General features: G+C 37.9%; 1 protein-coding gene across 1 annotated transcript in view; it reads left to right on the forward strand.

The window, feature by feature from the left end:
• The window catches only part of LOC142748011 (guanylyl cyclase-activating protein 1-like), a 29,180-nt gene extending 16,790 nt beyond the window's left edge, over positions 1–12,390 (forward strand). The window contains exon 4 of the mRNA XM_075855129.1: positions 12,263–12,390. Within this exon, the coding sequence (XP_075711244.1) occupies positions 12,263–12,390 (128 nt within the window). The remainder of the gene's footprint in view (positions 1–12,262) is intronic.
• The last annotated feature ends 1,311 nt before the right edge of the window (positions 12,391–13,701 follow it).

Consider the following 13,701-nt stretch of genomic DNA (forward strand, 5'->3'; position numbering starts at 1 on the left):
GTAACATCCTTGTATATTGCAAGATCCATAGGAGAAATTATTGGTGGGCCAGTGGAGATAAATGTATTATATCATTGATGGTGTCAGTAGTTAGACAAAAAAGATCCTTATTATTACTAGGGATCCAGCGATGAGCTATTGCGCCATTGTGTCTTTCCCTCTGCCGAAGGAGTCGGTAAAGCAGCATTGAAGACCGAGACAGAAGCAGGAGCTTCTGACAGATGATTAGATGAGCTGCCAAGCATGTTCACAAGCAGCATGTGAACTTTGGGAACTGCTCTGGGCACAGTTCCCTTAGTTATTGTCACAACCAGGAAGTGATCGCCCATGCATACAGGCAGACATGCCAGAATTTACATCTATGTCTGGAATGGGATCATGGGTGATAACTCCGGACAGGAGTAGTTACATAGTTACATACAGTAGTTGATAAGGTTGAAAAAAGAAACCTCCATGAGGTTGATGCCAATTGCTTCATTAGGGGAAAAATTGCTCCCCGACTCCAAATATGGCAATCAGAATAAATCCCTGGATCAATGTCCCATCTCCAGAATCTAGTGCTTATAACTTGTAATATGTTTTTCAAGAAATGCATCTTGAACTTGAACTTGCTCAATGAATCAACCATCACAGTATCCTGTGGCAGAGAATTCAATAGTCTCACTGCTCTCACAGTAGAGAGCCTGTGATTATGGTGAAACCTTTTTTCCTCTAAACGTAGAGGATGCCCTGTTGTCATTGTCACAGGTATAGGTATAAAAAGATCATTAGAAAGATCTCTGTACTGTTCAATTATATATTTATACATTGTAATTAGATCGCCCCTAAGCCGTCTTTTTTTCTAAACTGAATAACACCAAGTTTGATAAACTATGTTTGTACTTCAATCCACCCATTCCCTTAATTACCTTTGTCGCCCTACTTTACACCCATTCTAGTTTAGCCATGTCCTTCTTATACACCGTTGCCCAAAAATTGTACACAATATTCCTTATGTGGAATGACTGGTGATTTGTATAGAGGCAACACCATGTCCTTGTCACGAGCACCTATGCCTCTTTTGATGCATCCCATGATTTTATGTTCCTTGGCAGCAGTTGCCTGGCACTGGTTTCTAAAAGTAAATTTATTGTCCACCAATATCCCCAAGTCTTTTTCAGTGGCAGTTTTACACAGTGCGTTACCATTCAATGCTTTATTGTAAAATTTGTTTCCTTGGCCCAAGTGCATAACCTTACGTTTATCCACATTAATCGTCATTTGCCATCTCTCTGGAAAAGCTTCTAGCTTCCCCAAATCTTTCTGTAATATTATATTATCCTCCTCTGTGTTGGTTACTTTACAGAGCTTAGTATCATCTGCAAATACTGAAATGATACTCTGTAAACCCTCTACGAGATCATTAATAATCAAATTAAAAAGAAGAGGGTCCAATACTGACCTCTGTGGAATCCCACTGGTAACTGTGACACATAAAGAGGAAGCGCCATTAATAACCAACCTTTGTTTTCTATCACAACATCCCGTGCCCGCAGGCCATTGGAGCGGCTTATCGGTGCAGACCCGCACTGATGACATACTGATGACCTATACGGTGGATATGTCATCAGTTGTCAGAAGCTGGACAATCCCTTTAAGGCTGGGTTCACACGACCACATTAACGTCCGTAATGGACGGACGTATTTCGGCCGGAAGTCCCGGACCGAACTCAGTGCAGGGAGCCGGGCTCCTAGCATCATAGTTATGTACGATGCTAGGAGTCCCTGCCTCTCCGTGGAACTACTGTCCCGTACTGAAAACATGATTACAGTACGGGACAGTTGTCCTGCAGAGAGGCAGGGACTCCTAGCATCGTACATAACTATGATGCTAGGAGCCCGGCTCCCTGCACTGAGTTCGGTCCGGGACTTCCGGCCGAAATACGTCCGTCCATTACGGACGTTAATGTGGTCGTGTGAACCCAGCCTAATAGTTTATTCTCATTTAGATACTCCAGGATAGCATCTCCTAGAAAACCCTCAAATATTTTACCCACAATGGAGGTTAAACTTACAGGCCTAGAGTTTACAGGATCACTTTTTGACCCATTTTTGAATATTGGCACCACATTTGCTATGAGCCAGACCTTTGGAACAGACCCAGGTTTGATAGAATCTTTAAATATTAGAAATAAGGGTTTGTCTTCACAGTACTTAATTCCTGCAGAACTCAGGGTTTTTTTTCCCCATCCGGACCCAGTGATTTGTCTATTTTATTGTTTTTAAATCTATTATATATAGATTTAATAAAATTGTGGTATTTTAATGAAAAGTGTTATTTACATTTACTGTGCTTCAAGTTTATTTTGTTGTTATAATTTTCCTTTGAGAATTAATGAAAGTTTGGGGGTGTTACCAGCATGCATTGCAGAAGCTTACCCGTTACTAATTATCATCCAAACTTCCGGAGGGGCTACACACTCAAACTTGGGTTTCAAATACGATGCCCTTTCAAAGGGTATATAAGACAGTGCATTGAGTCAAGAGTCCCTATGTTTATCTTGCAGAAAAATACCTACACTTTTCGCAGACATCTAAGCCAAAACTACTTAGTCTCATGGCTTTTGACCTGATCTTATTAGATGTATATAATGCTGTCAAATCCTCATGACCATAAGCAAGTAAGGACGTATTGAAAAGGTGTTTACGACTGTTAAAGGGCCATAGAGCTTGTCTTTGTCAACACAAAAATCATTTGGGTTAATTGTGTTAACACCTTCTTTGCCATGCTTAGTCAGGTAGAATAATATAAATAAAGCTAATTAGAGATTTCAAGTATGTAATTCTATTTATAATAAATCGATCTATCTTTAAGTACATTTTAAGTAAGTTTAAGAAAGAACATTTTGCTACAGGTCCATAAATTTTGGTCCGTGTTATACAGTACCTTCTTATGTTCTAATGCATTAGACTGCACATTATCTGCACACTCTATTGACTTCAGAGAAAGGAAGAGTCTTAATCCTTAGCTTTCAGTTACCTCCTTTCTCAATGATGTCATCAATGACCGATCCCTCATAAACCCATGCTGATTCTACATTAACCGTTTATTTTCATTGAGATAATCCAGGATAGCATCTCTTTGAAAACCCTTAAATATTTTGCCCGCAGTGGAGGTTTAAACTTACAGGCCTATAGTTTCTGTGCTCACTTGTTTGCCCCTTTTTGAATATTGCTACCACATCTGCTATGCGTCAGTGCTGTGGAACAAACCCGGTCATGAAAGTATTCTTAAATATCAGAAATAAGGTTCAGTCTATCACGGTACTTAATTCCTGCAGAATGGAGGGGTGTATACAATCCAGACCCGGTGATTTAATGGTTTTAGTGGTTTTAACTTACGTCATAGCCGGGTAGGGGAAGTATGGAGTGGGCTCACGAGCTGAGCCTGCTCCACACAGCACAGATGTCAGCAGTATGATACAGCCGACACTTCACTGTAAGTTAACCGCTTGTTTACTAGGGAGGTATATGAACAAAGAGGTGGGTATGTGTTTCTTTGTTTATTGTTTGTTTTTTATACTTTTTTTCACATACACGTGCTATGGGGATGGGACCCCCTCCTTTAAAGAAGTATTAATATGAGACACTTTTTCACTGTTTGAGACACAAATTTATTTAAAGGGAGGGGAGAGACAAGGATAGAATGTAAAAAGAGGGGAGGGAGCGAATAATATGTAACAAAGGGGTAAAAGGTTCTAACAATACAGACAATGTATACACAAACATAAAAGAAGAATTAATAAGTGAACACATTTACACTTGGGTATAAAAGGTCTTGGGAATAGATGTTGGTTTTTTTTCTATCACCCCCCTGCGCATAGACTTTCCATGGATAAATACTATTTTTCTATATAGAATTATAAGTAAAGAGGGTAAAAATATGAATTATGTATGGATATAGAAGTTAACAGGGAAAGATGGGTACATGGGGAATAAAGGAAGTCCACTGGAAGATAATAATTTTAGGGGGGAGATACCTTGCAAAAATAAATAAATTGCAAAATGTAAAAATGACCATTAATGGAAGGATTAAAAGTAGAATCGTGGAATGTTAAGGGTATATCTATTCCGATAAAAAGCAGGTAGGAGATAGCAGCACTTCAAAAGATAGAGCATAGGGTGCTATTCGAACTTGACCATTATCCAAAAGGTCCCTTAGATAGACCAAAACTAAATGATCGCAACATTCCAGAAAGTAGTTTCATAAATAGAAAATGTGGTTTACTTAATCCATGTCAGATGTTACGTTTCAGTCCCCTCAAAGGACTGAGAAAGTCCTGTGAGGGCACTGAAACATAGCATCTAACATGGATTAAATAAACCACCTTTTCTATTTTTTAAACTACTATCTGGAGTGCTGTGGTCATTTAGTTTTGGGGTACACCGATAAAAAGAGATATAGCATTGAGACAGCTTAAAAGGATGAAGGCAGACATTGATTACTGCAAGAAACATATTTAAAAGAAAAATTAATTATGAAAATGGAAAGAATGTGTGTAGGACAGGTGAGGGGGATCCATGTAACGAGAAGGCGAGGGGGACTTATATTGTTGATACATAAAAATGTAATTGTAAGATAAAAAAAATTTAGGAAAATTTACTGGAAAAGGGACTGAAAGCCGAGTTTGATATAGGTGATAAAATACTTAGTATTTACAACATTTATCCACCCAACAATCCAAAAAAGGAGTTTTTTTCACATCTGTAGAATTGGGTGGAGGCAAAAAACCTGATTGACAGATGTATGGAGGATCTTTAACCCAGATGTAATTGAATTAACTTTTTCTTCGGCGATGCATGGATCCCTCTCAAGATTGGATTACATTTTAACCTAAAGGGAACTTGTGAGTAGAGTGTGTACATGATATCGTAATATCAGACCATGCTCCTCTGAGTATGGTCATGGAAATTCTCAACAAAATAGGTAATAGAGGTTTTACGTGGAGTTTCCCAAGCTTTCTACATGAAGATAATAGATTTAGGGAATTTCTCATAAAGGAATTGGAAAAGATGGTTGAAAATAATAAACAACATAGGGACCAATGGGTATTGCTGTGGGTACCAGAAAAGTGGTAATCAGAGGCTGTATTATTTCTTATGTACAAGGTCCAAAAAAGAGAAATTTAAATAAGTTATTGGAAATAATTAGTAACTATAGAAGAATCTTTAATAAATATTTAGAGAGGCCTAGTATAAAGAATAAATGGCAAGAAAGTAAAGAAATATGTGAGGATTTATTGGAAAAAAAAAAGCACAACAATACTAATTAAAGGCAGATGCTAAGGCCCCATGCACACGACCGTGCCCGTAATCGCGGCCCACGATCGTCTGCATTGTATCGGAGCCCGTCCCGTAAAAGACGAAAAAACGGACATGCTCCATAATTCCCGGCACACTTCTACGGCACGGTCACCCATCCGTAGCGATAAGCAAAGGTGTCCGCGGCTAATATAACTGAATGGGTCTGTAAAACTGAGGACCGTGTTACGGTCCACGGTTTTACGATCGTGTGCATGGGGCATTAGTATTATAAGTATGGAAACAAATTAGAGGGACTATTATCTAATTTAGCGAAAAGGTACAGGAAAACCCAGCATATTGAGGTAATTAAAAATAATAAGAACAGGCTGGTTATTCCACCGGACCAGATTGCAGAATCATTTGTGGATTACTATAAACCTCTATATAGAGAACCAGAAGGGAATGACATAGAAAAGATGGTTGAATTCTTAAATGGAATTAATTTACCAAGATTAAATGAGATAGAACAGAATATGTTAAATAGAGCGATAACAAAAGAAGAAATAAAATAGGCAATCAACAACTTTCCGTTGAACAAAGATCCTGGCCTGGACAGTTATAATGCAGAATCCTTTAAAATAGTAAAAGTCAAAGCAATCGATCTATTAGAGCAAGCCTTTAAAGAAATCCTTTAGAAGAGATAAAAAGATACCATTGGACAATCAGGTCTATATAGTGGTGATTGGGTACAAAGACAAAAAAATTTCTCTGCCAGAATCATATAGACCGATATTGCTATTAAATCAGGATATAACAATCCTCACTACAATAATTGATAATAGACCCGCTACTTTACTATCTAGATTGGTGGGAGAACACCGAAGTGGATTTGTGAATGGTAGAGTGGAAAATAGAAACATCAGAAAGACTCTCGCTGTGCTTGACTGGACCAGACCCAGGACACATTTAATGCCCAAAGCAGCTATGATCTAATTTGATGCAGAAAAGGTGTTTGATAATGTGTCCTGGGACTGGCTAGGTCAGGGACTGGAGAATATGGGACTCACAGGGAATATTGGTCAGTTGGTGCGTAACCTATATAGCCATCCACAGGCGTGAGTGAGGGTGGCAGGGACCCTGTCTGATCCCTTTGAATTGAAAAGAGGGACTTGACAGGGCTGTTTGCTCTTGCCGTTCCTATTCAATTTAGCCATTGAACCATTGGCTTTGAACATAATAGCAAACACAAAAATTTAAGGGGTTAAAATCAAAGATGAGCAGATCAAAATCGCTCTTCACGGATAATTTAATAATGTATGTAAAAAAATATCGAAGAAAGTGTTGAGAAGATAATGAATACGTTAATAGATTTTGGTCGGCTATCTGGATATAAAGTGAACCAATTGAAATCCATGGTCTTAATGTTACTAGAAGAGGCAAATCTTTCCTGAAATGGAAAATTCAACCTTCATATAGCGAAAGAAGAGATAAAATACCTGAGGATAAAAATAAATCCAGATATAAAAGAGATATATCATAGTATTTATGGTCCTATTGTAAACAAAATAGACCAAGAATTAGAAGAATGGCAGGAGTTACCTTTATCTATCTTTGGAAGATGCTATCTTTTAACCCGTTCGCGTACATGCACGGCATAGAATGCAGCCATTCGCGCATTCCGTCGTGCATGTACGTGAGGGAGAACCCTTGGGAGCCCAGCTGTGACTGACAGCCGGGCTCCCGCTGCAACGGCTAGGATTGGAGAAAACTCCAATCCCGGCCGTTTAACACTTTAAATGCTGCGGTCAATAGCGACCGCGACATTTAAGTTGTTTGACAGTGGGTGGGAGCTCCCTCTGTCACCGATCCGCGGCCCGTGAATGCAATTGCCGTCCGCCGACGGGTTGCCGTGGCAGCCGGGGGCCTAACAAAGGCCCGAGGCCTGCCCTGGCTGTATGCCTATTTGGCCGTGCCAGAGGCATGGCCTAATAGATTGCCTGTCAGTTTTACACTGACCGGCAATAATGCTTTGGCATACTAAGTATTTACTAGAAGTACAAAAAAACATCAAACTTCCGGGTGAACGCGGTACAAAAAAACACACAAAAACAACGGCGAAAATTATTATTATTATTATTATTTTCCAAAAATTAAACAAAAGTTAACCTTTCAGTCCTATGTACCCAAAAATGATACCAATAAAAACTACATCTCGTCCCACAAAAAAAAGTCCCCAAATGACGACATTGACATACAAAATAAAAAGTTACGGCTCTTGAAAAGCGGCAATGCAAAAGCAAATAATTTTTGTTTAAAAGTGTTTTAATTGTGCAAAAGTAGTAAAACATAAATAAAACTATACATATTTGGTATCGCCATAATCGTACTGACCCAAAGAGTAACGGTAACGTGTTATTTACACTGCATAGTAAACGGTGTGAATTTAAAACGCGAAAAACAATGTGGGAATAGCTGGTTTTTTTTCAATTCCTTCCCTACAAAAATGAATAAAAGATAAGCAATATAATATATACACTCAAAAATTATGCAAACGAAAAAGAATGCTAGGTCCTTAAGGCCGAAATAGACCTGGTCCTTAAGGGGTTACAGATGGTCAGTTTCACAAAACTGTTATACCCTATGCAAATACTCCAACTGCTCTTAAAAAAGAGACATAAAAAAAGTGGAAAATAGCTTTCTAAGGTTTATGTAGAAAGGAAACAAATCTAATCTAGCAATAGAATGTTTATACAGGGGAAAAAAAGGAGGTATTTCGTTACCTAACATCAGAATTTACAACTGGGCCTGTATCTTTAGATATAATAAAGAATGGAAAGAAGGAAAGTCTCAATTAACTAATAAGATAATAGAGGATCTCCTAGCACATCCAATATCTCTAAGAGGTCTAATGTGTGCGAGAACATTAGAAATGAAAGAAGGGCAAGGAAATTTTATCCTGTTTAGGGACGCTATCGCGACATGGAAAAAAATAAGAAGGCTATATAGAGAACCAATTTATTTTCATACAGAATTAGAACTGAAATATGTTCCCACTATTGGACAAGTGCTAGATAGGAAAACTTGGGCAGAATGGGCAAAAAAAGGAATTTGTAAAGTAGGGGACATCATAGACACTCACGGAAAAATACAATTGTTCTCCATGTTACAAATAGCAGGAAAACGGAATGCAAAACACTCCTTTCATGACATGAAGGTAAAAGGGAAACTTGAGCAGCTGCTAAAAGAGACCAAAAATACAGACGATTACGGAAATAGTCAATATAAAAAAACTGATGAAGATAGCTAAAAATAATATCTCAGTAATATGGCAGAGTATTGATGAGGGCAGATAAATGGGATATAGAGAGGTGAATAGGTCTTAAGTGGAAAAATATGTTATCCTTACGACAAGGAAAAGAAGACATCTAGGAGAGGGTTATTAAAGCTTTACAAATAATAACTATAGAAATTTCCTCTGAGAATTGGAGAGAAATCTATTGGAGGATAATCCACCAAACTATATGAAATATCCATATTATCTAGAAATATCCAAAATGTCCATAATGAAAAAGCTGATCTACTTCACGGGCTTTGGTTCTGCCCGAGAATCCAGAGCTTTTGGAAAGAAGTAACAGATAAAATAAATAATCTTAATAGGACACTAATATCCATGGATATATAGTCGCATATTTTGCATTCAGATAGTAATGTGGGTATAAGGGATAAAACCTGATTCAGTGACTTTAGCACACATGTAATGCTGATGACAGAAAAAAAAAACATCTTGGATAACTGGATCTATATGTCCCCTCCGACGTGTATGCATTTTAGAATCATCGTAAGGAGGTTGATAATGTTAGAATATAAAAACAATATGTACACAAAAGCACAAGGGGAAAAAAAATAAGCTCTAATAGAAAACGAAGTAATAGGACTACTTTATTCTTCTCCCAAGAAAAAAATAATTTTACATTTAAGGAATTTGAATATGAAGAGAGGACATAAGACAAAAGCAAGGTCGTGATAGGTTGGAGGGGGGGGGGTGCGTCAAAATAAAAGACAAGACACAGTTAAAGTGATTTATTGTGTTTTGATAATAAGATATCTGTAAAGTTATGCATCTGGGCACCAACAACCTGCATGCATCATATGTTCTTGGAGGAGCTACACTGGGGGAGTCACTTGTTGAGAAGGATCTGGGTGTACTTGTAAATCATAAACTAAATAACAGCATGCACTGTCAATCAGCTGCTTCAAAGGCCAGCAAGATATTGTCGTGTATTAAAAGAGGCATGGACTCGCGGGACAGGGATATAATATTACCACTTTACAAAGCATTAGTGAGGCCTCCTCTAGAATATGCAGTTCAGTTCTGGGCTCCAGTTCATAGAAAGGATGCCCTGGAGTTGGAAAAAATACAAAGAAGAGAAACGAAGCTAATAAGGGGCATGGAGAATCTAAGTTATGAAGAAAGATTAAAAGAAACCTATTTAGCCTTGAAAAGAGACGACTAAGGGGGGGACATGATTAACTGATATAAATATATGAATGGCGCATACAAAAAATATGGTGAAATCCTGTTCCATGTAAAACCCCCTCAAAAAACAAGGAGGCACTCTCTCCGTCTGGAGAAAAAAAGGTTCAACCTGCAGAGGCGACAAGCCTTCTTTACTGTGAGAACTGTGAATTTATGGAATAGTCTACCACAGGAGTCGGTCACAGCAGGGACAGTAGATGGCTTTAAAAAAGGCTTCGATAATTTCCTAGAATGAAAAAATATAAGCTCCTATGTCAATGTGTAGAATTTTTGTTTCATCCCTTCCCTTTTTCCCATCCCTTGGTTGAACTTGATGAACATGTGTCTTTTTTCAACCGTACTAACTTTGTCAGATATGTATGCAAGATCAAAAGTTTATTATCTTTTGTATGTTATCAAATGGAAATAATAAAATATTTATAAAAAACAAACAAACTACAGCTCACCCTGCAAAAAATAAGTCCTCATACCACCTGGTTGACGGAAAAAGAAAAAAGTTATGGCTCTCGGTATGTGGCGACTCAAAATACATTTTATTTTTAACAATTGTTTTTTTCCTTGCAAAAGTAGTAAAATATAAAAAAAAAACTATATAAATTATCGCTGTAATCATGTTGACTTGCAGAATAAAGTTAACATGTTGTTTTTATTGTACGGTGAACGCCGTAAAAACAAAACCTAAAAACAATTTAGGAATCGCTGTTTTTTTTCCCCATTCCACCACACAACATCTTTTTCTACATTATATGGTACAAAAAATGGTGTGATGAAAAACTACAACTCATCCAGCAAAAATCAATGTCGTCTGACATTTGTAAATACAGCAGTGAAAAGGGCGTTCAATAGATTGGACTTTTCCTCATCCTCCTCCACCATTATGGTTTGTTCACATCAGCGTTCGGTTTCCGTTAATGGGTCAGACCTTTTAGTCGGAGGAACCCATCAAAGGAGAGGCAAACGGAAACCATAGCTTGCGTTTGCATTACCTTTGATTTCAATGGTAATGCTTCCGTTTCTAAGGGTTTCCATTTGTCTCAGTTCCATAAAGTTCCTTTGTTTTTGAAGAATCTATAGCGCAGTCGACTATGCTATTGTTTCCGTAAAAAAAACGTAAACCTTACAGAAATCAATGGTAATGCAAACGGAAGCTACCGCCGACGGAAAGGTCTGACGAAAACCATCAACGGAAACCGAACGCTGATGTGAATAGGCCCTTATACCCAGAGTATATTTTAGAGGGCCAACACTTTTCAGTTAATGCCATGTCACTACCTTCCTGCTTTAGTAGTTTGAACGCTTTCTTTTTATCATTTATTGTCCCCCTTACTGTTTTATTTAACCACATCGGTTTCATCCTGTTTCTAGCTTGTTTATTTCCATGAGGTATTTATTTTTCATAGGGCCTATTTAAGAGGCTTTTTAAATTTAGTTTGTGTATTTTTATTTTTGAGGACGTAGTCCCAGTGTTTTGCCATTAAGGTCATACCTTCGACAATGAAAATTGTCGTTTCTGAAGTTTAGTATTTTTGTAGGTACTCCGACTAAACATCTTTTTATACATGAAAACTTTATTATGCTGTGGTCACTATTACCTTGGTGAATCCCAACCTGTACTTTTTATATCTTGTCCGGCCTATTAGATCCAGAAGTGCCACCCCTAAGGTAGAAAAACAATTTATATAGCATTTCAATTGTCTTTCCAATTATGATTCAGCTAGGTATTTTTATGGGACAAACTTTGGATGTACACTTTAAGAAAAAACATGGCAAATATGTGGTCAAACTGCATGCATTTAGCACAAATTTTCGCATGGTTCTCCCTGATTCGCTAGTTTTTACACCTTTTACTGCACCACTATCTGTATATATTAAAGGGGTTTTCCCATGAGGGACATTTATGACATATACACAGGATATGTCTTAAATGTCAGATAGATGCGGGTCCCAGCTCTGGGACCAGCACCTATCTCCAGAACGGGGCCCCCTAAACCCCATTTAGCTGCTCTGTGTTGCGGCTGAATGAGGTGAATTCCGACCATGAAAAAAGCTTATATGGTCATGAGTTACGTAAAACGCGTAGCTCACTGAGCTACACTGTTTCCGTAAGTCCCATAGAACTGAATGGTAGTTAAGGAAACAGCGTAGCTCGAATGCTCCGCTCCTTCCGTAACTGCCATTTACTACTATGAGAGTTACAGAAACAGCGTAGCTCAGCTAGTTATGCTGTTTACGTAACTACCGACAGTATAACCAGGAAGTCGCCGGGAGTCAGCAAGATCAGAAAAGCCAGAACGGGGTTTAGGGGGCCCCGTTCTAGAGATAGATGCGGGACCCGCATTTATGTGGATATGTCATAAATGTCTCTCATGGGAATACCCCTTCAATGTATCCTTTTTTGTGTGTTATTAAGAACCATTCAATTACTTTTCTTTTCTTTCATAGGGGAACTGTCTCTAGAAGAATTTGTGGAGGGTGCTCGTAAAGACGAGGAATTTATGGATGTGATGATGAAAAGTCTGGATCTGACCCACATAATGACCATGATTAACAACCGTAGGCACAGTGTTTGACGTGTAGGTGTCAAGAATAGGCTTATGATGGTTCAGGGTGTATTTTCAAAATGAAATGGGATGATGGGTCTCATTGTGCAGTTTAGAAGGCGTTACTGAAGAGTCACCAGGGATTCAGCTAAAATTATGGATTCCAAGGCAAATTATGTATGGAGAAAATTATAAATAACAAAATGTTCTCAAAACACTGATATATAGACTTGTACTCCACATATTTTTTCCTTTGTGCCAGGGCTTCTCACTCAATTCAGATTTGAACCTTTGGCAAATAATCTGATGCCTTGTCAAGTAAGATGAGGCATAACACTCGTGGGTGTAAATGTGGCATAGCCTATGGCAATGAGTTGGCTCATAGCTTGTGCATGTCAGCCAACAAGAACTAAAATCTAACAAATTATCAATTTAAGGGAAGATCTTCACTATTCATACAATATTAATTAATAGCATTCACTTTCTAGGGCTCTACAAAACAGCAGGATCTCTTAAAGTATGGTAATGATATACTGTGGGTTCTCGTGTGGCATTTTGCAGTGAGTCTACAGGTAAGTTTTTTATTAAAGAAGCACTGCAGGCAAAACTGAGACACTGTGTTAAGCCTAATGCCAGGCTTGACTGGGTAATTCATGACACAGGCCCTGTACGAGGCATAACACTATAGTATACAGAGTCTTCCTTTAACAAGTCAATTTACTGAGCAAATTCCTACAAATATATTTTTGACTGTCATGGTAAATTATATTAGAGTATGATACTTTGCATAGGCCAGCAGCACAATGGGCAATAGTCTTTGTGACAACTTTGACATAATTATTTAGTTTATAGGTGAATTTATTATGTTAATGCAATGTGTAAATACTAACAAGTACGAGATAAAGTGAATAATGGTTTATCCTCTGTATTGTTGTTTTTGAAGGATATCCATATGTACAGTTAGTGATTTTAATGTTATGCATTCCAATCAGGGGCAAAGCACAGTATGTGATGGATATTACCATACAGCGCTCTACATAGAGCATTCTCTTTTTCTGTCATTTGTATGTTTGTGCCTTTGTAAGCTGTAAATAAAATGCCGCTTTCTATAAATATGAAATAAACTGTAAATATCATAAAAAGACCACATATTTTACATGTTTTAAAATTATTTCACTTGTAAGGCTCTGTCCAAACTGGCCTTATTGGTTTCTGTCTAGGTTTTTGGTATTTCTAAATGCAATAAATAGTGCACACTGTAGCGCTATTCCCGCCGTCAAAAATACCGGAATCCTGATGGAAACCTGACAGACCCAATTATAAATCAATGGGTTTCTTTAG

This window comes from Rhinoderma darwinii, chromosome 3, assembly GCF_050947455.1.
Source record: "Rhinoderma darwinii isolate aRhiDar2 chromosome 3, aRhiDar2.hap1, whole genome shotgun sequence".
NCBI classification, from domain to species: domain Eukaryota; kingdom Metazoa; phylum Chordata; class Amphibia; order Anura; family Rhinodermatidae; genus Rhinoderma; species Rhinoderma darwinii.